The following is a 21,332-nucleotide window of genomic DNA, read 5'->3' as shown; positions in this document are numbered from 1 at the left end:
TAAGTTAGCCATCACCCCCAAGTCTCTCAATCTTCAAATTACAGCTAGAAAAACCTACTAAGTTAATTTGAATGTTTTCCCACAGATTCAGTCCATTCAACCTACAATGACAAATGTAATGATTTAAAATGATATGTTATATATATATATATGATACATATACACCTATGATCCCGGAACATTGTAGATACTCAGTATTTAAACTTCCAGTTATATTCAAAATGTAATAATTTATAAAAACATGACTTACATACCACCTTCAAAAAACATCTAATAAAACAGTTCATTTATGCATACAAATAATACCTAGAGCTCATCAAGAAAGTCACTTTCAACATTAGGATTAAGTTTAATATATTAGGTTTGAAAGTAACTAAAAGATGGTGTATACCCTTAATGATTGGCAGATAAATGTTTAATATTTGTTGAATGAGAGTTACAAAATTTCACCATGAAGGAGTGTTACTTGATAGCATTTATTCCATAGGGATCAGAGTTTTTTATAATTATTTTTGATCTGAATTTCATAGTTAAAGTAATCTAGCTGGTTAAAGTATCTCATCATCATGAGTAAGGCATTAGATCTTTTCTACTTCTCAGACCCTAACCAGTCCCGGGACCACACGCTGAATGCTCTTCTCTCCCAGCTACTACTGGATCCTTCTCAGGTCTTCTCTAACCAGGACAATGGTCTAAAAGTAAAGCTGGAAAACGAGAGTTGGGAAGGGAAATTCTGTGGATTGTCCACTTGTTTCCACTTAATCACTGGTCAAAACTGAAGATAAGCTGCCAGCTTTAAGCACACATGGACCAAATCCAGTGTTATCCGGGACTGGAGTGATCTCTGTGACTTCACAAGTCACCATCGTCATCAGACTTCCCATCTGCAATTAACAGGGGAGATTAAAAATAAATCTAACTTCAGTAGTAATTAGACTTCAAAGGCATGTTTAAAAATTCCCTTGTACAGAAGTCATTTCTCCCTTAGGCCTGACTGCTATGGCTTACATCAAATTTAAGGACAGTGAAAACGGCCACAGAATGTGAGAAGAGGGCCTATGTGAAAGTAATAATGTAACCTGCAAAGAACAAGGGAAAAGAGTGACCTAAGAATCTGTCAACCATGCGATGTTGTCATGCGGATTGCAGACAGCTGCTCTCAGGTTAGACTACAGCCACAACGCAAGCCGTGACAGCCGGCTGGAACAACTTCCACGTTCTACACGGCAATAATGAGATAAGGAAGATGCTACAGAATCTAATTCTATGAAGAAATAGGCTAGATGATCTTACGTTTGAACATAGTGGGTTCCCCCCAGCGAACACTAAGGACAGTCTAGATCACCAATAAGAGTCTTCCTGCCCTTGAACATGTACAGTGTGGTAAGAATCCAAGCCCAGTAGGCTAATAGAAAGCACTAGAAGCTCCTGAATAGAAGAGTGCTGGAAATGGAATTTGAACCATCCTTCCTATTTAGCATCTCCTGGGCTAGCGTACTCTTCTGCCAGTAAGGGACACAATGTGCGTGGCCTGCATTCTAGGGGCAGAAAAGGCCTCTGACCTACTAGTCTTGAGTGGTAGTAGAAAGTAAACATATCAATATAAATAACGGAGCTTTGACAAAGCAAAAACTTTTTTTGGCCCTAAAACTAACCACTTCCATGATTTTATTAAAATACCTGCATGTAGAAGAACATTCAAATATACATAAAGGTTTTAACAACCAGATCCATTTGGCAGGAGTTTTGCTTTGGAATTTGGGGACAATTATATAATTCGTATATAAGTGCAACTTTAAGTAGACAAACCAGCACCAGCTTGGTGGTACCTGACTCCCCGTGGTGAAAAATGTTAGACATTTCGTGCATGCTCACCCTCTCTTACCTTCCACCTCGGTTTGACGGTTCTATCTGGACACTGTCAAGGTTTATTGTATTTTCGTTCTGTGCAATAGCTGTGCTTCGGACAAGCTTTAAGGTGATCACTGGATGTCAAACCACATAAACATGGCATTTCAGTGTTTTGATGTAGTAAGTACAATTAACTGGAGAACTGAGCATTGTGAAAGGACCACAGCAAAGAAAAGTAACTGGCACTAGACCCCAACAACTAGGGGAAGGACATCATAAGCCTTCAGAGTCAAATCATTTTCTTATTTTATCTTCCTTGGTTTCTCCTAGGTCATCTTGGTGACCCAGGGTTTCTAGATCTCATGGATCTCTCTCCTGGTACTTTTCCCGCCATTAAACTAGGGTGCATAAAGTAAAATTTTCTATATCTTTGCAGGTCCAAAACCCTCTGCCACTTGTCTCCACAATTTACTATTTGCCTGGGTACAAAATCAGAGTTTGAAAATAACTTCCCCTCAAAACTTTAAAGACAGTATTGCCCATCTAGCATCCAATATTACTTATGAAATATCTGAGGTCTGTTACTGTTGTAGACAACCTATTTCTTCCTTTGAACATTTTTAGGATATTCTCCTAAACCCTGGAAAATCTGAATTAAACCAGGATGTCTAGGTGTAGGTCTCTTTTCATCTATCCCAGTTCATGCTGAGGGCGTGTCCTTTTTCAGCTCAAAGAGATCTTCTTCTGTTAATTTACTGACTCTTTCTTCCTCTAAACTATCTGTTCCAGCTTCTAAAACTTAAAGATTAGAGGTTGCAGATCTGTCCTTCAAGTGCCCTAACTTCTCTCAATTTTCTCTTTTGGGGCAATTCCTTTGTCTAATTCAGATAAGCAGCTTGGTTCTTAGCCCTGTCCATTTTTATTTCAGTACTTCCAAGAAATTAAAAATGACTAAGAGTAGTCATAATTTGACTACTGCTCTTCCTAGCAATCTGTTCTTGGTTTAAAACTGTATTACTACTCTCTTGAATCTGAGCACACTGAGCTCTCTAGTCCCCTAGTTACTTCTTTTCTACAAAGTCAGCTGACCTGTTTATTTTGTTCATGCTATTAGTTTTCTCAAAATGCAAGTGAGACTTGGTTGCTGGTTCGTATTTATGAATAAAGGCTAAGCTCATCTGAATACAGGTAACTGGCGTGAGTTTCTTTTGCACCAGTATAGGTATTACCCCCAACAGATCGCTAAGGAAACTAACAGACAGTACGTAAACAAGTGGATTATTTCATAAGCAAGTTCTCCATAGGTGCATGGACACGCAGCAGTAGCGTGGCTGAGATCCCATCAGCACAAAGGAAGGAGGTCTCTATCTTAGGGGTGGAAGGTAGAAGGCTTCCGAAGTTCAGCTAATACTCCTCCCACCCTCTGCTCAGTCTCATATGGACACCTGAAGTCACCTCGAGGTCTGCTTCTCAATCAGATCTCTCTGCCTTCTTTAAAAATAGGTATCTGGTTTGACCCTGAAGATTAGACATCCCCACCACTTGCAGTCATCATCTTTAGCACATGCCAGCAACTCCTACTGCTAGAGTATCCTTTTCCTGATCCCACTTTCATTATCTAAAAATGCTATGAAAATGGAGAGTCACACACGATTACATTGCATGTGCATATATACGCATGTATATGAATACACAGGCACACACAAGATGACTAAAACCTGAATTTCAAAAGATGGATACTTTTACACACACACCCCGTTCACTGAAATATAATCTTACAAGTGGAAAAATATTAAACTCACAAGTACAAAATGACAAGAGCTCCAAAATTCAAACACATGAAACTTGTCATTATATAAAAGTATAAAGCTCCATGTATTATAAATAAATGAGACTATCAAAGCCTTATATTTTCCAAGTAAATTAAGCACCATGAAGTTTGGCCACATTTTAAACTACTGCTTCTCATAGGAGGTCACACAAGAAATTCAGGATATTAATGAGAGAAGCAGGAGAAAACATTTCCAAGTCTAACTAAGTTAAAGAATCATCCTAAAAAATGCTAAAGCCCGGGCCTCCCTGGTGGCGCAGTGGTTGGGAGTCCGCCTGCCGATGCAGGGGACACGGGTTCGTGCCCCGGTCTGGGAGGATCCCATATGCCGCGGAGCGGCTGGGCCCGTGAGCCATGGCCGCTGAGCCTGCGCATCCGGAGCCTGTGCTCCGCAACGGGAGAGGCCACAACAGTGAGAGGCCCGCATACCGCAAAAAGAAAAAAAAAAAAAAAAAAAAAAATGCTAAAGCCCAACTGCAACATCCCAAAGAATTTCTAAAATCACTATTTCAACTCTCCAAATTTTGCCAGAGTTCAAAAAAGGGTCAGTCTTGTAAGATAATCCAGATAATACCCTGCAGCTTTCCTGTCCAAAGTCATGTCACTCCTTTGCTTAAAACTATTCAAAGGTTTCCCAACCATCTTAATCGAAAGTCCAGAGCCCTGAACTCTAGTTTCCTTTAGAATCACTCAGCTCAGGTTTTCTCCCTGCCAGTGGTCTGCCAGTTCCTCTCACTGCACGAGTCTCATCCCATCTCAGGGCCTTTCCACATGCTGCTCCTCTGGTCTGAGCTGCTCCCCTGCCCTCCTCTGCTACAGAGTTACCTGCTGAACTGTTGCTGACTCTTCAATATGTCACATCCTCAGGAAAGCATGTCCTGGCCACACCCCTCAGACTCGGGCCCATGAACACCTTCACGCTTGTTTTAAGGGAAAGGAAGAAAACAGAACAAGAGCTGCTCTCCGTGTCATCTGTTCCCTGTACTGGACGGCTTGCTCCAAAGGCCAGATGCTGAGTCCATCTTGCCACTGAACCCTTAGTCCTTAGCACTGTGCCTGCACCTAGCAAGGGCTCGATACATTTACTTCCTGGTTTAGCAACTGAATCATCTCTCTGGTCAAGGCCCAGTGTCTCAGGAAAGGTTGTCTACAAATTCTTGCAGAAATTGACTGTTTTGTAGAGGTCCCAAGAAACAGGTATGAGCACCTACCAAAATGAAATTTTACTGCCATAAAGGCAAGTGTAATCAATCATCAGAGTAGTGTGAAAGAAGGAAACCACTGCTTTGGGAGAATCTCCATCATTTCTTCTCACTGGGGTGGGTAACAAAATAGCATGTCAATTATGTGTTCATTATAACAAACATTATGCACTGTCATCAGTTACTGCTTATTTTGATAAACACCTTTCTAATCATGGTGGAAATGCAGAACAGAAAAACAAATAGAAACACATGCATAATTGGCAAAAGAAAGGAAAGGACAATTGCCTAGGATTATCTGGCAAATACATATCTATGTGGTTGGATATAATGGTACAGAAACTGTGAATTTCATGGGAACACACTCCCTAATTAGTCGTTACTTTACTGTACTCAACATCGTTCCTAATAATGAAGCAGATACACTGATGCTATTCGGAGCCTAAGAGCAAAGCAAGGATGTGATGGAAGCACACAGATGTGATGCATCTTCAACTTCCAGCGCACAGAGATAATAGCAAATGTCAAGAAACCCTGTTTCTGTGCAAAAATGTCCGTGTGATTCCAGATTACTTTTCCAGTGAGAAAGGGACTCCTTTACAGAGCTTACCTAAACTGAACCGCACAGACTAAGTTTTAATTTTGTGTTCCAAGTGTGCCAGAGCACCTCAAGACTGGAAACACGAGCTGGCGGAGATAGCATCTCGGGCCCCGCAAGGAGAGACTGGGCAGGCTCCGGGAGACAAGACACTCGATAAGCTTCTTAATGTCTCAGTTCAATCTGTGTGGCTTTTGCAAATGAAAAAGGCCACCTTCAGAGCCCCGGGTTAGTCGACAACTTTCTTCTTCATTGGCTAAATTTAGAGAGAAACACTTCATCAGAACAACTGAGACAAGAATGGGAACTGGTGTCATATGAAGATAAGAGAAAAACTCAGCTCAGAGGTAATAGCTATTCACATTTGCTTAGTATATAATCCCAGAGGAAATGAGAGATGGTCCCAGGGAAACATGACCCAAGACAGCTAAGTGTGCAGAGCTACACTATTGGTGCAAACTATACCCACACTCCTCAAATGTGACCTGTCCTGATTCAATAGTTATGGACATTCAAGAATCTTAAGGCAAGATAAGCTTTTATTAACTGGCCCCAAATTAACTGAGCCACATATTGGGTGTTTCAAATTACTTAGATAAGCTTTTGGATCATTATTTGGTTATCTAACATCCCAGCCTCATGACATGGACTTAACAAAAGAGTCTAGATTAGCCTTATTCCAATTTAGAATATCATGTGAGTTAATGCTACCCATGAAAGTTCTATGGGTATTTGTTATTTACATTCTAAAGGGGTGGAGGAAGTGGGGAAGGAGAAAGAAAAGCATGTCAGAAATGAAATATTAATACATATAGATCCGAGAAGAAGCCGGAGAAGAGGAATAGACCACAGAGGTCCTCTTGAATTTTCTACTATTCTTGAATAAACTACACTCATAAAACTTCGATTTGAGATCCCTAACTCTACCAAGTATCTTTATTTATAGGGAGAGAAAACAGACCCACTCCCCCAAAGAAAAAAATACTCTTCGTTTTCTATAAATAGCCAAACTAAGAGGATTCCCTGTATTTTTTTTTTGGTTCAGTCTCTGAATAAAGAACTGCATATTAGGAATGTGTCCATATATTTACATGGCACTTCACATTTTTCAAACTAATTTCACATTCAACATTTCCTGAAATCTTTGTAACAGCCCTGTGAAATCTGTTAAACGTCCCCACTTATAAGCAAGACATTGGAAACAAGTGACGTGCTCTTAACCAGAGTCAAGTAGGGCTGAGGCACTAGATCTAACTACTAGATCAAAAACCCTTCCCCCATGGGGCTTCCCTGGTGGCGCAGTGGTTGAGAATCTGCCTGCCAATGCAGGGCACATGGGTTCGAGCCCTGGTTTGGGAAGATCCCACATGCCGCGGAGCAACTGGGCCCGTGAGCCACAACTACTGAGCCTGCGCATCCGGAGCCTGTGCTCCGCAACAAGAGAGGCCGCGACAGTGAGAGGCCCGCGTACCGCGATGAAGAGTGGCCCCTGCTCACCCCAACTAGAGAAAGCCCTCGCACAGAAACGAAGACCCAACACAGCCAAAAAAAATAATTAACTGAAAAAAAAAAACCTTCCCCCAAATTCATTCATTCAACTATCAGCATTTAACGCCTACCAGGTGACATTCCAGGCACTGGGAGGGTGACAGCAGGGAACGAAACAGACTCAAATCTCTACCCTCAGAGCTAACACTGTAATGAACACGACTACATAATTTTTGTGTGTGTGGCTTTGGCTAACCGGATGCCATTTACAACACCAAATGTTCAATTAGATTCTTTGCTCTAAGGAATTTAAATGTATTCAAATTAATACATCACAGAAACCAACCATTCAGAGCTTCAAACAGGTTTGAAAACTTAGTAAGCACTGGCAATTCAAAAGGAAACTGAGGTACAGGTCCCCCTAGCCTCAGATGCTTAATCTACGTGAAAAAAAAAGGGATACACATGTTAAAAATTCAATTAAAAGACATTCACAAAACAGGGTGCTTCCAAATGGAACATAACAAATATTACTAGGAAAATCCAACCAAGAAAAAGAGGAAATATTAGTTTAGGCTTTCTTCATTTTATACCAATAGATTGTAGATTTAGAAGTACTGAAAGATTTAACTTTCAGCAATTAGTTATTTTTACTTTTAACATTACTTTCTGTACATTATCCAAAAAAGCCATTTATGTTATTCCAATATATTAGGAAAGAGACTGAATATTTAAGCCTTTATTATGTCTCCTTCACAAACATCTTTATTTAACCACTTATAGCAACTCTATAAAATAAACATAAATGTAGAAGAGGCTGAGAAAGCTTAAGTGACTTGCCTGTGCTGACTACTTGATATGTAAGACTTTACAAATTATACAATTTGAATATTAAGACCAGTTTGGAAAAGGGAAAAATAAGTTTCAGGAGCCACAATAAAGTTGAAGTTAATTTAATTAATATTCAGTTAAAATATTAGTTAATATTTTAATTAAAGTCAATTTATATTCCCTATGAGAATTTAAGAGTATTGGATACATATTGATCATCTGTAAAAATATATACCCTACACCCAAAGTAATTATCCTATTGTATTTTTTGCTGTACGCGGGCCTCTCACTGCTGTGGCCTCTCCCGTTGCGGAGCACAGGCTCCGGACACACAGGCTCCGCGGCCATGGCTCGCGGGCCCAGCCGCTCCGCGGCATGTGGGATCTTCCGGGATCGGGGCACGAACCCGTGTCCCCTGCATCGGCAGGCGGACTCTCAACCACTGCGCCACCAGGGAAGCCCTATCCTATTGTATTTTGAGCGCACTTAACCAATTAGCAAAATTATAGCTGTAACAACAAAGGTTTTCTTTTAGCAATATCTTACAAGCAGTCATAATGTGGGTGCTCACTCCCTATAAAATGAAATCATATAAAACATTTCTTTTCCATCATTTTCTTCAGAAAAACAAACCTTCTTCAAAGGGCAGGATTTTAATAAGCCTGTTCTCACAACCTCAAGGCAACACTTGAACACGTCCCATATATTCTCCCATAATTTACCAAGTTTTGGAATCTAGAACCAGGGTCACAAAGTTGTCAGGTATGAATGAAGGTTATTGGAGGACCCTCCCAAATCGAGAAGGTAGGCGACGAGAAGAGAGTTAGGCCCTTCAAGAAGTTATAATCCAAACGAGCTCGTTAGCAACTACACAATGAGACAATTCTAAGAGAAAGGCTACCCCGTGTACCTGCAGAAACAGAGGTTGACAAACCCTTACTCAGATGTGCTCGGAGATGTGTGGGCCTTAAGCAGAGAAGACAGCTAATTTGCAACTGAGAAAATAGCACAGGCTAAGTTCCTAGGGTACAAGGGGGAATGAGAAAGAAGAGATGTAAGACCAAGGGACCCAAGGAGACATAAGGTCCACCCACCAGATAGACTCTGGCTTCTCATAACTATGCCCCTCTTCACGTGTTCCCAGGGAATTCATCTTTAATTGTTGAGTAATTTTCTTCCCAAGAACATCAGGGTCAGGAAATAAAAACCAAATATCTAAAATACTTGTTCTCTAATAAGCAGCATCTTATCTGAAGTTGCAGGCTAATGTTAAAGAACATTTACCTATCCCTTGGTAAAAGAGTGAGAGAGAGAGAAAGAGAGAGAGAAAGAGACAGAGAGGATAACTTTACCTTTCTTCAAAGCTCATCTCTAACTGCTCCTTTTCATGGCAGTGGATGGTCTTACTGAACAGTTCTGGGGTGGGGGAATGGCTGGGAGAAGCATGTACAACCACTGATCATTTTGCAACAAAATGCAGTAAGGTAAGTAAAAACCAATTATTTTAAAGAAAACATGCTTGTGAATGGAAAAGCAATGCTGCAAGTTGATACTTCAAGTGACGCCAGTCTTTCTTCTGAAAGAAAGAGATGGCTGGTAAGGAAAGTGGTGCAAAGACTTCACCCCATCTTGAAATATTCAAAAGCAAAACTGAAATTATAACAGTAGTAATTGTGACATTGGGTTCATAAAGAATTAAACAAAAATTCATTTATTTTAGCAAGTGTCTAATACATGTCAGGTTCCCTTCTGTAGCTGGTGTGATCAACACAACAAAGTCCCTGTCCTTGGGCAATTTATATTCAAATAAAGATACAACCCTGGTCTCAAAGAAAATGCTCAGTGATGTCTGTTACTTGAAGATGAAGAGAAATGAAGTCTAAACAAAAAGAAAATGCTTTATTAGGGAGTTACTTGAAACTTCTAAAATACGTGACACACATTATTCCAATTAAACATTTATGCTATATAATGAGTAAAGTTTAAGTTAAAACTGTAATTAACTGATACCAGTTAATTAGCTGTCACTGACAAAGAATCCCTTAACTGGAATCCAGTAAGAATTCTTTGATATGGAGGACTATGATTTCTTCTCTCATTTCTACAAAATCACACTAGAATGACAGCTAACTCAGATCTTCTAAACCTACATGGAATATCAAATAGGAGAAGAGATACTATCAGACTAAGAAGAGTCATTTTATTTAGAAATGAAAAAACAGATAAACATTAGGTGATGGACCCAGTTGGGTTTTGATATTCTCTGCTCTGAGGGTCCACAGTGGGGATAAGTGAACAAAGACCTGGAAAAGCTCTGAAACTGACGGTACAGGTACCACAGGGGGTAGGGAGTCCTATGGTGAAACAAACACAAGAGGACTGCTGCAAAGTCTATGGGAAGAGTACCAAAACCCTTGGGCTCCCTCCCCAGCCCAAGCAGCTGCTCCTCTCCTGCTTTATCAAAGATAGATTTCATCACTTAAACTGAAGCAGAAAGCTGCTAGATTTAAGGTATCTCACACATACAAGGGTAGCTTACAAAAAACAGAAGGATTAAGTGAAAGTTTGCAAACTACATGGTAAACTCAATGAGGGCAGGGACTTAACATCTGTTTTGGTTACTGCTGGATCCCCGTTACCTACAATGGTTCCTGACACATAGCAGGTACTTAATAAATATGCAGCAAAAGAGTTTAGCAGACGAGTTTTTTAATCTCCAAGAAAGCAGAATGTTCAAAAACAATCAAGAATAAACAAAAGAAGAGAAAAATATAAAATGTGAACATCAATCCAGGAAATTCAGCATCTGACTAAAAGGAGAGCCTAGAAAGAAAGAATTGAGAAAGCTGGAGGGGAGGGGTGATTACAAAGAAATAATGAATGAAACTTTGCAGAGCTAAAGTTTCCAGGCTGGAAGTGCCCACTGTCTAACACACACTAACACACACTAACACACACACACACACACACACACACACACACACACACAATGCAATTTCAAAATACCAGGAAGAAAAGATTCTAAAATATCCAGTGTATTTTAAGCAGAAAGATCAAAAATGAGAATGGTACAGGATTTCAACAGCAATCCTCAAGCTAAAATATAATGCAACACTGCATTCTGAACTCTGCTGGAAATGGTTTCTAAACTAGAATTCTACATGTAGCCCGAAGAACAATCAAGTGTTAAGAGCAAAGGTACGATAAAGACATTTTCAGACATATGACGTTCTCACCACTGACCTCCCACACATCCTCCTTCCACTTCTACTCCCCACAAAAAGCAACAGGAGAATGTATTCTGCTAAACTAAGGAATAAGGAAAAGGAAGTCTCTGCATTTAGGACACAAGCGATACAATGCAGAAGACAGGACGCGGAATTCCCAGGATGAGAGCAAAAGGAAGTCCCACCATGACAGCTGCGCACAGGCCTACAGAGAACAAGGTAAGACTGCAGTAAGAACAGAAGGCACCACCAGGAGGAATGGTTAAACTAACTAAATAAAAACCCTTGGTGGGTGTCTATGTCTAACCATACTGAGGATGTTTCATTTGGAGAGTCTAAGGGTAAGTTAATGACAAGGATCAGGAAAAGTGTCTTTTTACAATTAACTCAAGGAAAAGCAGAGTTAAATGAATAAAGAAACATAATGATAAAATACTGCATGGCTTCGATGTGAGTCTTGCTATCATAATCCATACTGATGTATCCTAAAATTGGTAAAAAGCTACATGACGGAATATGCGGAGAAAAAGTATAGCGGGGGGAGGGAGTTAAAAATGAAACCTTCACCACCCAAAGTAGAAAGCCAACCGGTAATGATTAAAATTGACAACTCAGGCAATAGCCATACAAGCCTGGAATTTAAAGAGAGGGTAGACAAACAAAACCAGAACAAATAGTTTTTGTTAAGTAACTGCATCTGGGTAATAAAATGGGCATGGGAGAATGGGGTAGGAATTTGCCCTTTTCCCTATAATGTCTGTAAGACTAATGCTTGCTAAACTATAGAGGTACTGCTTTATAAAACATGTTAAGTTTCAAAAATTTTTTTTCATCCATTGAACAACCTATTCTAATCCATTATTTCTTATATCATAATGGGATTATGGATTATGGATCTTTGGAACAAAAGCATTTAGTCTCACAGCAAAAGAGGATTTAGATTTATATACAAATTTAGTAAAAGACTAATTTTGAATTTGAAAAGCTAGTTCTCTGCTCAAACTTTTATATGAAATTTAAATAAATTACACTATGACTAAAACTGCAATTCATGTCCTCATGACCTCACAATTTTGCTTTAGCCCCTTGCCAATGAAAGGAAAATTAGATAATAAGGCACTTAGTGTAAAATCTCAAAAGTAGCCACCAACTATGATTATTTTTGAATTACATTATGTTACATTGCGTTAAATTAACATAGCCTCTCCTCTATTTTTTAAACCAACCTTGTATGTAGATCTACCTTGTGTGCAAATGAACTATAAAGCAGGGGTCAGCAAACCTACGACCTGAGTGGCCCAAATCCAACCTGCCCCTGTTTTTATAATACCCACCAACTATGAATATTTTAACCATTTTCAAAAAAAAGTAAAAACCAAAATTAAAAATCGGAATATATTTCTTGACACATGAAAAAAAGTCACATGAAATTCAAATCTCTGTCCACAGATAAAGATTTACTGGAACACGGCCTTGTTCATTACATCTATGCCTGCTTTCTAGTGATGGCAGAGATTGGATGGCCCACAAAGCCTAAAATATTTACTATCTGATCCCTTTCATATTGTTGACCCTTGAACTAAAGGATTCTAATTCTTAATTTCATTTGAATTTTATTTTTATTTTATTTCAAATGAAATTGAGCAAAATTCATATATAAAAGTATACATATAAAAAGTCCTTGAATCAGAGGTATTTGAATAAGGAAGCTTATACAACCTTTGAAAGAGAAAATAGTGGTCTGCGTAGGGCCACTCAGGGAAATGGGACCAGAATCAAGACCAGAGTCTTGGCCCTGAGATGGCTGTCCTCTTAGACATGCATCTGTCACCAAAGTTTTAATCCTAGCATGCCTCTGTTCCTACTCCACTCTTCAACTTTCTATTACTACATCACTTATTTCATTTTAGTTAAAATGCTAATAAAACATGCTGATTTTTAGTTTGGCCTTCCCCACATATTTAAAACAGATTTCTGTTCATATTTACTGTTGACTGTGCCAATAAAGCAGGATGGAATACTGGTTAAGGACAGTCTTTGCTGTCAGGGAGACCCAGGCCCTGGCTCTGCTTCCAAGGACCACTCTGCCCTCATAATCCTCTCAACTTCTCTAAACTTCACTTTTCTCACCTCTAAAAGTGAGTGTAGTACCTACCTCAGATGAGAAGTTAGAACACAATGAAAAATGTCAAGAACTTAATGTTCTGACTGTCAGAATTAAGAGCTCGAGAAATGGTACCGATTATACTTTGTCTTATCATGTCCAAATACTTGATAAGCATTCACTATCCTTGAAGGGTTTCATAGGCAGTGTTCTCAAACCTCAGTGTGCATAAGAATCACACTGGTGACCTTGCCAATGCAGATTCCCTCAGCCCTACTCTCAGCTACCCTGATTCTTTAATCTGGAGGGTTAAGATTAACCCTTAACCCCATTTTCGAGCTCAAGTGTGATTCGGATGTGAGTGATCCATGGAATAAAGTGTACCTAGATAATGAAACAGATACCGAGAGGTTAAGAGACAAGCAAAAGCCTAAATAATTACAGCCTTAAGTCCTAGTCTACTTTGTCAAAATAGCAAGGAGCTGAGTAATACTCATTCCTTTTGCTTTTTTTTTCCCCTGCTACAACTTAGCCTAATTATTTTTTTTACTTAAACTTATGTTGGGCTCCATAATTAAATGTTGCATACAATATGAAGATCATCTCCTAGTTTGTAAAGGTTAGGACTTCCAGTTATACATCCAAATAAACATTTAGGGAACTCAAAAGGTCAGTGTCCAGGTCCCAGTGGAATCCCAGTTTACTATCTTGGAATTCAGTGACACAACCTTGTAACCATCCCCAGAGAATGTAAGACTGGCCCATTTTATGTACTGGTACATTCATAAACAGAAAGAAAAAAATAGAAAAATAATATGTATTCCTACAACACTAAAAGAAGCTGAAAATCTGTGTAAAAACAAGCACAAAACTAAATATGTTCTATACCGAGAAACCCTGATGTGTAAACATATGAAGTGAATCACATGCAACAGCTGCACCTTAGGGTAAGGTTTTTCAATTAAGTGTCTATTCCAAAACCAGTAACAAAACAGAGTGGACAGTGGCGGGAGTTTGAGGATGCAGGTGTACGGGTTCGCGGTTACCTTGCTCCAGTCTAAAGCACAGGGAACGCCTTGCTGCTTCCATCTCCGGAGTCGGATTATCTAGGACATGTCTACACCACTGCAAAGGGCTCAGGGATTTCTCTGATGACGGGAATGTCTTTGAAGAGCCAACGTATAACCTTAAAAAAAGAAATCTACATTATAGGGATTATATAGCTACATAGAGATTACCTCTCTTGTACTTGAGAAAACAACATGTATTTAACAGTTTCTATCCAAACAGAACTCACATTTGATTACTTCAAACACCAAAATCATTTTTAACAGATAAATATCCCCCGCTGGAATATGACACATTCTGTAGCTTGGTGGCAAGGAAGACTTCAGAAAACTATGGAACAATGTCTCAGGGAGTCAGAGATCTGCGGCTTTTGCTACTGACCTGACCTGGGGCGCCGTGATGATCTGATCAGCTCACTTATATTTCTAGAAGTGAACATTTTCATCTCCCTTTGACAACAGAATCTTATGTGAACTTGGGCTAATATACATAAACATGGTGTGGCAAACAAGGCAAGTCTTTTTTTTTTTTTTTTTTTTTGCGGTACACGGGCCCCTCACTGCTGTGGCCTCTCCCGTTGCGGAGCACAGGCTCCGGACACGCAGGCTCTGCGGCATGTGGGATCTTCCCGGACCGGGGCACGAACCTGCGTCCCCTGCATCGGCAGGCGGACTCTCAACCACTGCGCCACCAGGGAAGCCCCAAGGCAAGTTTTATTTGTATTTAACAAAAGTAAGTCTAAAAACAAAAGTCAGCTGTTTGATTCTCTCAACCCTTAAATAATCAGATATTTCCCCGTCTTAAATCGATACTAAATTTGATATGTGCTTCTTTCTCATTAAAGCCAAACAGCTTTCAAAGATATGTTTTAGGAAGAGTTCACTTTCAGCATCTACACCATTGCACAATAGTTGGCAGGATTCAAAATAACCACCCTGGGGCACTACAAGTCATCACAAAGGTCTTCTCTCATTGATGTACTGTTTTAAGGTAGGTTTTAGAATATTTTCAGTGATAGGGTTATACAAAAAGGTTTACCTTGAGAATTAACCGACAGCTGACAGAAAAAAGAAAGAAAATTATAATCACAGGCTCTAGTAACTGACCTTGCTATATAAAGCTTTATTCTAATTACAAATCTCATTAAAGTAACACTACTTCAAGCAAAGTTACCGTAATTCTAATGGGCAGGTATTCTTGAACTAACATACTTCATTATTCACTTTTACTGTTATCGTCCAGTCCACCAACTATTCGAGTAATCTATCCCAGAGGGTTGGGGAATGTAGTATTTAGCAAATTATTCTTATAGTTGGGGGTTGGCAAGCTTTTTCTATGAGGGCCAGCTAGTAAATACATAGGCTTCGTGGCCACACAGTCTCTGTCATAACTACTCAACTCTGCCTCTGCAGCCCCAAAGTATCACCGACGATAAATAATAATAAGTACGGCTGTGTTCCTATAAACTTTATTTATAGATACTGAAAGTCGAATTTCCCATACTTTTCACGTGTCAAAGAGTATTCTTTTGATTTTTTCAATCATTTAAAAATGTAAAAATCTAAGCTGATCAGCTACATAAACCAGGCAGTGGGCCCAATATGCCCACAGGACACAGTTTGCTGACTCCTGTCAGGAGATGAAGATTCTAAAATCTCTCTTTTAATCAACTTGACAGTAATCCTAGTATGTCATTCTTCCCTTACAGTGTGGACCATACTCTAAGAGAGCATGTTGGTTAGTTAAAAATTCTTATTCCTAGGTCCCACCTTGGCCTACTGTGTCAAGGTTATCACCAATCTATGTAGATCCTTCCCTTTTGCCCTTCCTTGCTGTCGGACCTCTGCACTGTTACTGTGTAGCTCTCTCTAGACCCCTGTCCAGGACTGGGTAGCTCACTCTAGACCCCCAAGTAAAGGTTAGACTAAGCCAAAGATTCTTCTCAATCTTTGACGTATTAAAATCTCAGAGGATTTGTTAAAACACAGATTGCTAACACCTGATTGCAGGCAGCTCTAACCTACCTGATTCAGTAGGTTTGGGGTAAGACCAAACAATGTGAATGTCTAACAAGCTCCCAGGTGATGCTGATACTGCTATGTGGAGGCCACACCTTGAGCGGGATGCACCGTGCTGAGCCAATCGTACCAGCTCCATTAATCCCATCTGCCCAATGACTGGTTTAGGCACAAGCCTTGGACACAGTCCCAGGCAATAAAAACTGAGGGGAAATATTCTGATGGGCATGTGAGCAAGTTTCTCCTCATGTTTAAAGGGGTCACGAAAGACCCAGTTATATGTTGCCTACAACATGGGTACTTTAAATATAAACACACAGGTTAAAAGTAAAAGGACAGACCACTGCAAAGACAAATGAACAAAACCTACCCACAAAGAAAAGCCCAGGCCTAGAAGGTTTCACGACCAAATTCTACCAGATATTTAAAGAAGAATACCAATTCTTCATGAATTTTTCCAAAAAAATAGAAGAGGAGGGAGCACATCCCAACATGGTCTATGAGACCAACATAGCTATGAAACCTGATACCCAAACCAGACATAGACATTACAAGGTAAGAAACTAAAAACCAACACCTCTCATGAACACAGAAGCAAAAGGTCTAAATGTTTTAGCAAATTTTGGTACAACCATATATAAAAGGGATACTTCGTCACTACCAAGTGAGGTTTATCCCAGGAATGAAAGGTTGCCTTAACATTCAAATACCAGTGTAACTTATCACATATACTAAAATAGAAACACCATATGATAATCTCAATATAAAAAGAAAAAAAATATGACATCCATTCCTGATACAAACTCTCAGCAAATTAAAAAAGGGAGGAAACATCCTCCATCTTATTAAAGGCATCTACAAAAAAGGATCCTTAACAGTGAAAGACTGAACACTTTTCCCCTGCTATCAAGAGCAACACAAGGCCTGCAGGTTCTAGCTAGCACAATCAGGCAATAAAAACATTTGGATTGGAAAGAAACAAGTATATCTGTCTTTATTCACAGATGACATGATCGTCTATGTAAAAAAATCGTCTATGTATAAAGGAATATACAAAAGATACTAGAATGAGTTTAGCAGCAAGACTGTAGGATACCAGATCAAAGTACAAGAGTATTTCTATATTAGCAACAACCAGTATTTTTGAAATTTCACTTCCCATTTACAACAGTATAAGAAAAACCATAAGAAGCCTAAGGATAAATCTGACAAAAGATGTCAAAGACCCGTACACTGAAAACTACAAAACATTCTGAGAGAAATTTAAAAAGAAACAAAGAAACGGACCATGTACATGGGTCAGAAAACTAAATATTGTTAAGATGTCAATTATCCCTAAATTGATCTATTTAACAAAATTCCAACCAAAATCTCAGCATGCTTTTTGTAGAATGTAAAAGCTAAAATTCATATGGAAATGCAAAGATCCTAGAATAGCCAAAACAATGAAGTTGGAGAGCTACTGCTAACTGATTAAGACTTATTCCAAAGCTACAGTAATATAGACAATTTAGGATGGCATGAAAATAAATAGATCAATGAAAAAAATAGATGGTCCAGATACAGAAATACTAACAGGTGGAATACTGATTTTTCTGACAAAGTACAGAGACAATTCAATGAAGAAAAGATAGTCTTTTGAACAAATGGTGCTGGAACAAATGGATACACATATCCAAAAAGTGAACCTTGATCCATACTTTACACACTATCCAAAGTTAACTCAAAACAGATCACAAAAATATGAAACCTAAACTGTAAAACTTTTAGAAGAAACTACAGATGAAAAACTTTGTGTCCTTGGGTTGGCAGTATTTCTTAGATATATATTTTTAGACTGAAAGCATGATCCATAAAAGAAAAAAAATGTATCAATTGGACTTCATCGAAACTAAAAACCTTGCTCTTTGAAAGACACTGTTAAGAGAATAAGTGACAGACCATGGATGGGGAGAAAATATTTGCAAATCATTTATCTGATAAAGAAACTTATAAGTGGAATATATAAGAAATTCTGCAAACTTAATAAGCAACCCAGTTTTTAAAAACTGGTAAAAGATTTAAACAGATAGTTCACCAAAGATGAGCTATGGATGGTAAATAGGTGTATGAAAAGAGGCTAATCATTAGTCATTAGGGAAATGCACCAGTGAGATACTATCACACAGCTGTTAGAATGCCTGAAGATAAGATTAGCCATAGCAAGCCTTCGTGATGACATCATGGAACTGAAACTCCTAAACTGCCAGCAGAAATGTAAAATGCACAACCACTTCGGAAACGATTTTGGCAGCTTCTTTAAAAATTAATGTACACCTACTTTCTGTTACAGCCACTCAAAAGTCATGAAGTATTTACCTGAAAGACACAAATGCCATGTGTCTATGCAAAGACTTATCTGTAATAGCCCGAAACTGAAAACAACCCAAATGTTCATGAAAAGATGAATGGATAAAACAAACGAGCGTTGTGTCCCTACAATCTAAAACCTTCACTATAAAAAGAAATGAACTACTGATTCATGTAACAACAGAGGTGGATTTCAAAATAATTATCTTGATTGAAAGAAGCCAGACCAAACGAAACAAATGAAAAAGAGTACCTACTATATGATCTCACTGATACAAAAGTATGGAAAACACAAACTAATCTAGATTGACAGAAAACAGATCAGTGGGTGCCTGAGTTGGACGGAGGCAGGATCAGGACAGGAGGAGATACAAGGGGCCACAGGGAAGCTTAAAGCATTGGGCCATCTCCACTATCCTGACTGTGATGATGGTTTTATGGGTTATACGTGGGCCCAACTCAAACAGTACATTTTAAATATATGCAATTTATATCGCACTTATACCGTAATGAAGCTTTACGAAGGAGTCACAAGACAGTAAGCAACTGACTGCTTCCCGCCCTTCAGTGAGCCAGGAGCTGCCATCCACCAGGCAGCTGGATCACAGAAGCAGGTGCCACAGCCCTGACAGAAAGGAGCCACAACACTAGGCAACTGTGCAACCTCCTTATCTTTCAGCTTCTTTTAAATGAATACATTTTCCTCACTGTTTAATACACACACAGGTTCATGCACTCTCTGAGCGTCTGCTTGTTTGCAAACCTCTCTCTAGCTCCCACGTGAAGCACTGCTCTGCCCATCACCTCCAGCATCCCACAGGACGACCGCTGCTTTCTCCTGCCGCCAGGAACCTCCACCAGGCAGCTTGCCTGGGGATTTCACACACTCCCACCAGTTCGGGGTTTTTTCTGGTAGAGTGTTTTGCTTCCTGCTTGCAGGGAACCCCTCAGGAAGATGTCCTTAATCTCTTCGGGCCTACGTTAATATGGTTCTCTCGTTTGACCACGCAGCCTCACAGCACATTCAAAAGCAGCTTCCCAGAGGTACATGTAATGGCTCTGGGACCCACTCTGCCATATTCACGTACAGGGACTTCTCTCTTTTCTCCTCCGCTGTCCACCCATGCTATCTGCTACTGTGGCTCCCCCGACCCTGCAGTTCACAGAATATGGGGGTGATCATGCGACTGAAAGCAGGGAACTCGGCTGAAAGCCTGCGTGAGGGATAGGTGGGACCCCAGATCCCCTCGTCTACTCCACACTGCCCATCCCACCACCCCTCCTCCACCACCATCTAAGACCGGAGGCTTACTATTGACACGTGCATGAGGCTGACCCAGAGAAGCTCTGACTTCAGGCACATAGAACTCAGCTGAGAGACAGATGAAGTACCCCCACTGAACCAGAGAGGCTGACAGAAAAGTCTACTTGCTGAATGGTTAGCACCCTAGCCCCATTTTCCCCTTTACATTCCTAGAATCGACTGCCTTAACTCCTATCTCCCAGAAGGTTTATGTCTGGAGACAAAGATGAACCCAAGAGAAGACCTAAAGATACTGAAACCTGAGCTGGCCACCCACCCAATCTCTGGTAGAGTCTACCAGCCAAAGAGTTCCAGCCATGCAGAGCCTTAGGTCAACTTCAATATCGCCTTGGGGTATGAACAGACAACCCACGACACCAGATATCTGGAATATTCCTTTTAAATAAAACCCTGAGACTAAAAGTATTGACAGAAGGGAAAAAAAGAACTGAGGAGGAAAAACAATGCAGGGAACAGATGAAAAATCCAAGACAATTATAACTGATATCATCTGAGAGAAAATGTTGTATTCACAAGACAAAAACAGGATATTTAAAATGGAACAGCTTCTTCTTTCTTGGCAAATGAAACAATTAAACTGTTATAGAAGAAACAAAAAATTCAATAAGTGAGTTTGGAAGATCAAGCTGAAGAAGTCTCCCAGGAGCAAAACATAGATAAAGATTAACAACCAGAGGAGAGGGATAAGAAAATTAAATGACTGTACCAGGCAGGCCTCCATCTCATTATTATAAGTTCTAAAACACATGTGAAAGTGAAGAGAAAGTTATTTGTTTTAAAGGCAAAAAATTTTCCAAAGTTGAAGGCAGGCCACCAGGTTCTAGAGTGAGGCACCCACAAATGCTCAGTGCAACAAATGAACAGACAGGCCCATACAAGGTACAACGTGACATTTAAGAACCCTAGGGATAAAGAAAGAAACCTAAAGAAAAAGTCACAAAGGATTCAATACCCAAATCACGTGCACTTCAACAGGTGTAAAACAGTAAAAACTGGAAAAAAATGGAACAACGCCCTCAAACATGAGGAAAAATAACTGACCTAGACTTTTATACCCAGACCAACCATGAATCTTGTATGAGGATAGAATAAGGACATTTTCAAATACACAGGATTTCAAAGTGTACTTCTCACGCATGTCCCCTTTCTCAGAAACCTTACTGAGACTGCATCCCACCCACAAGAATAAATGAAATTCCAAGACAAAGGATTTATGAAATAGGAGATCCAATATTGGCAAGAAACCCGAAGGAATTCCCATGGTAACAGCATTGTACATCCAGCCTAAGGAGCAACAGTGAAGACTGGAGCAATGGGATTAAGCATTCTAGAACGGATGGCAGTACAAAACAAATTTTTAAAAACAGATTTAAGACATTATCAGATACGTTTGACCTTCTTGAGAGATGTTATAGCTCCAGTATTTACAGAGATAATTAGT

The 21,332-nt window shown here is 39.6% G+C and overlaps 1 protein-coding gene across 1 annotated transcript in view; it reads right to left on the bottom strand.

The window, feature by feature from the left end:
• SLAIN1 (SLAIN motif family member 1) overlaps positions 1-21,332 on the bottom strand; it is a 54,459-nt gene that overhangs the window by 25,102 nt on the left and 8,025 nt on the right. Inside the window, exon 2 of the mRNA XM_060079898.1 lies at positions 14,179-14,318. Within this exon, the coding sequence (XP_059935881.1) occupies positions 14,179-14,318 (140 nt within the window). The remainder of the gene's footprint in view (positions 1-14,178; positions 14,319-21,332) is intronic.

The sequence above is a fragment of the Mesoplodon densirostris genome, chromosome 17 (assembly GCF_025265405.1).
Source record: "Mesoplodon densirostris isolate mMesDen1 chromosome 17, mMesDen1 primary haplotype, whole genome shotgun sequence".
Lineage (NCBI taxonomy): Eukaryota > Metazoa > Chordata > Mammalia > Artiodactyla > Ziphiidae > Mesoplodon > Mesoplodon densirostris.
This window is presented reverse-complemented; position numbering and strand designations above follow the sequence as displayed.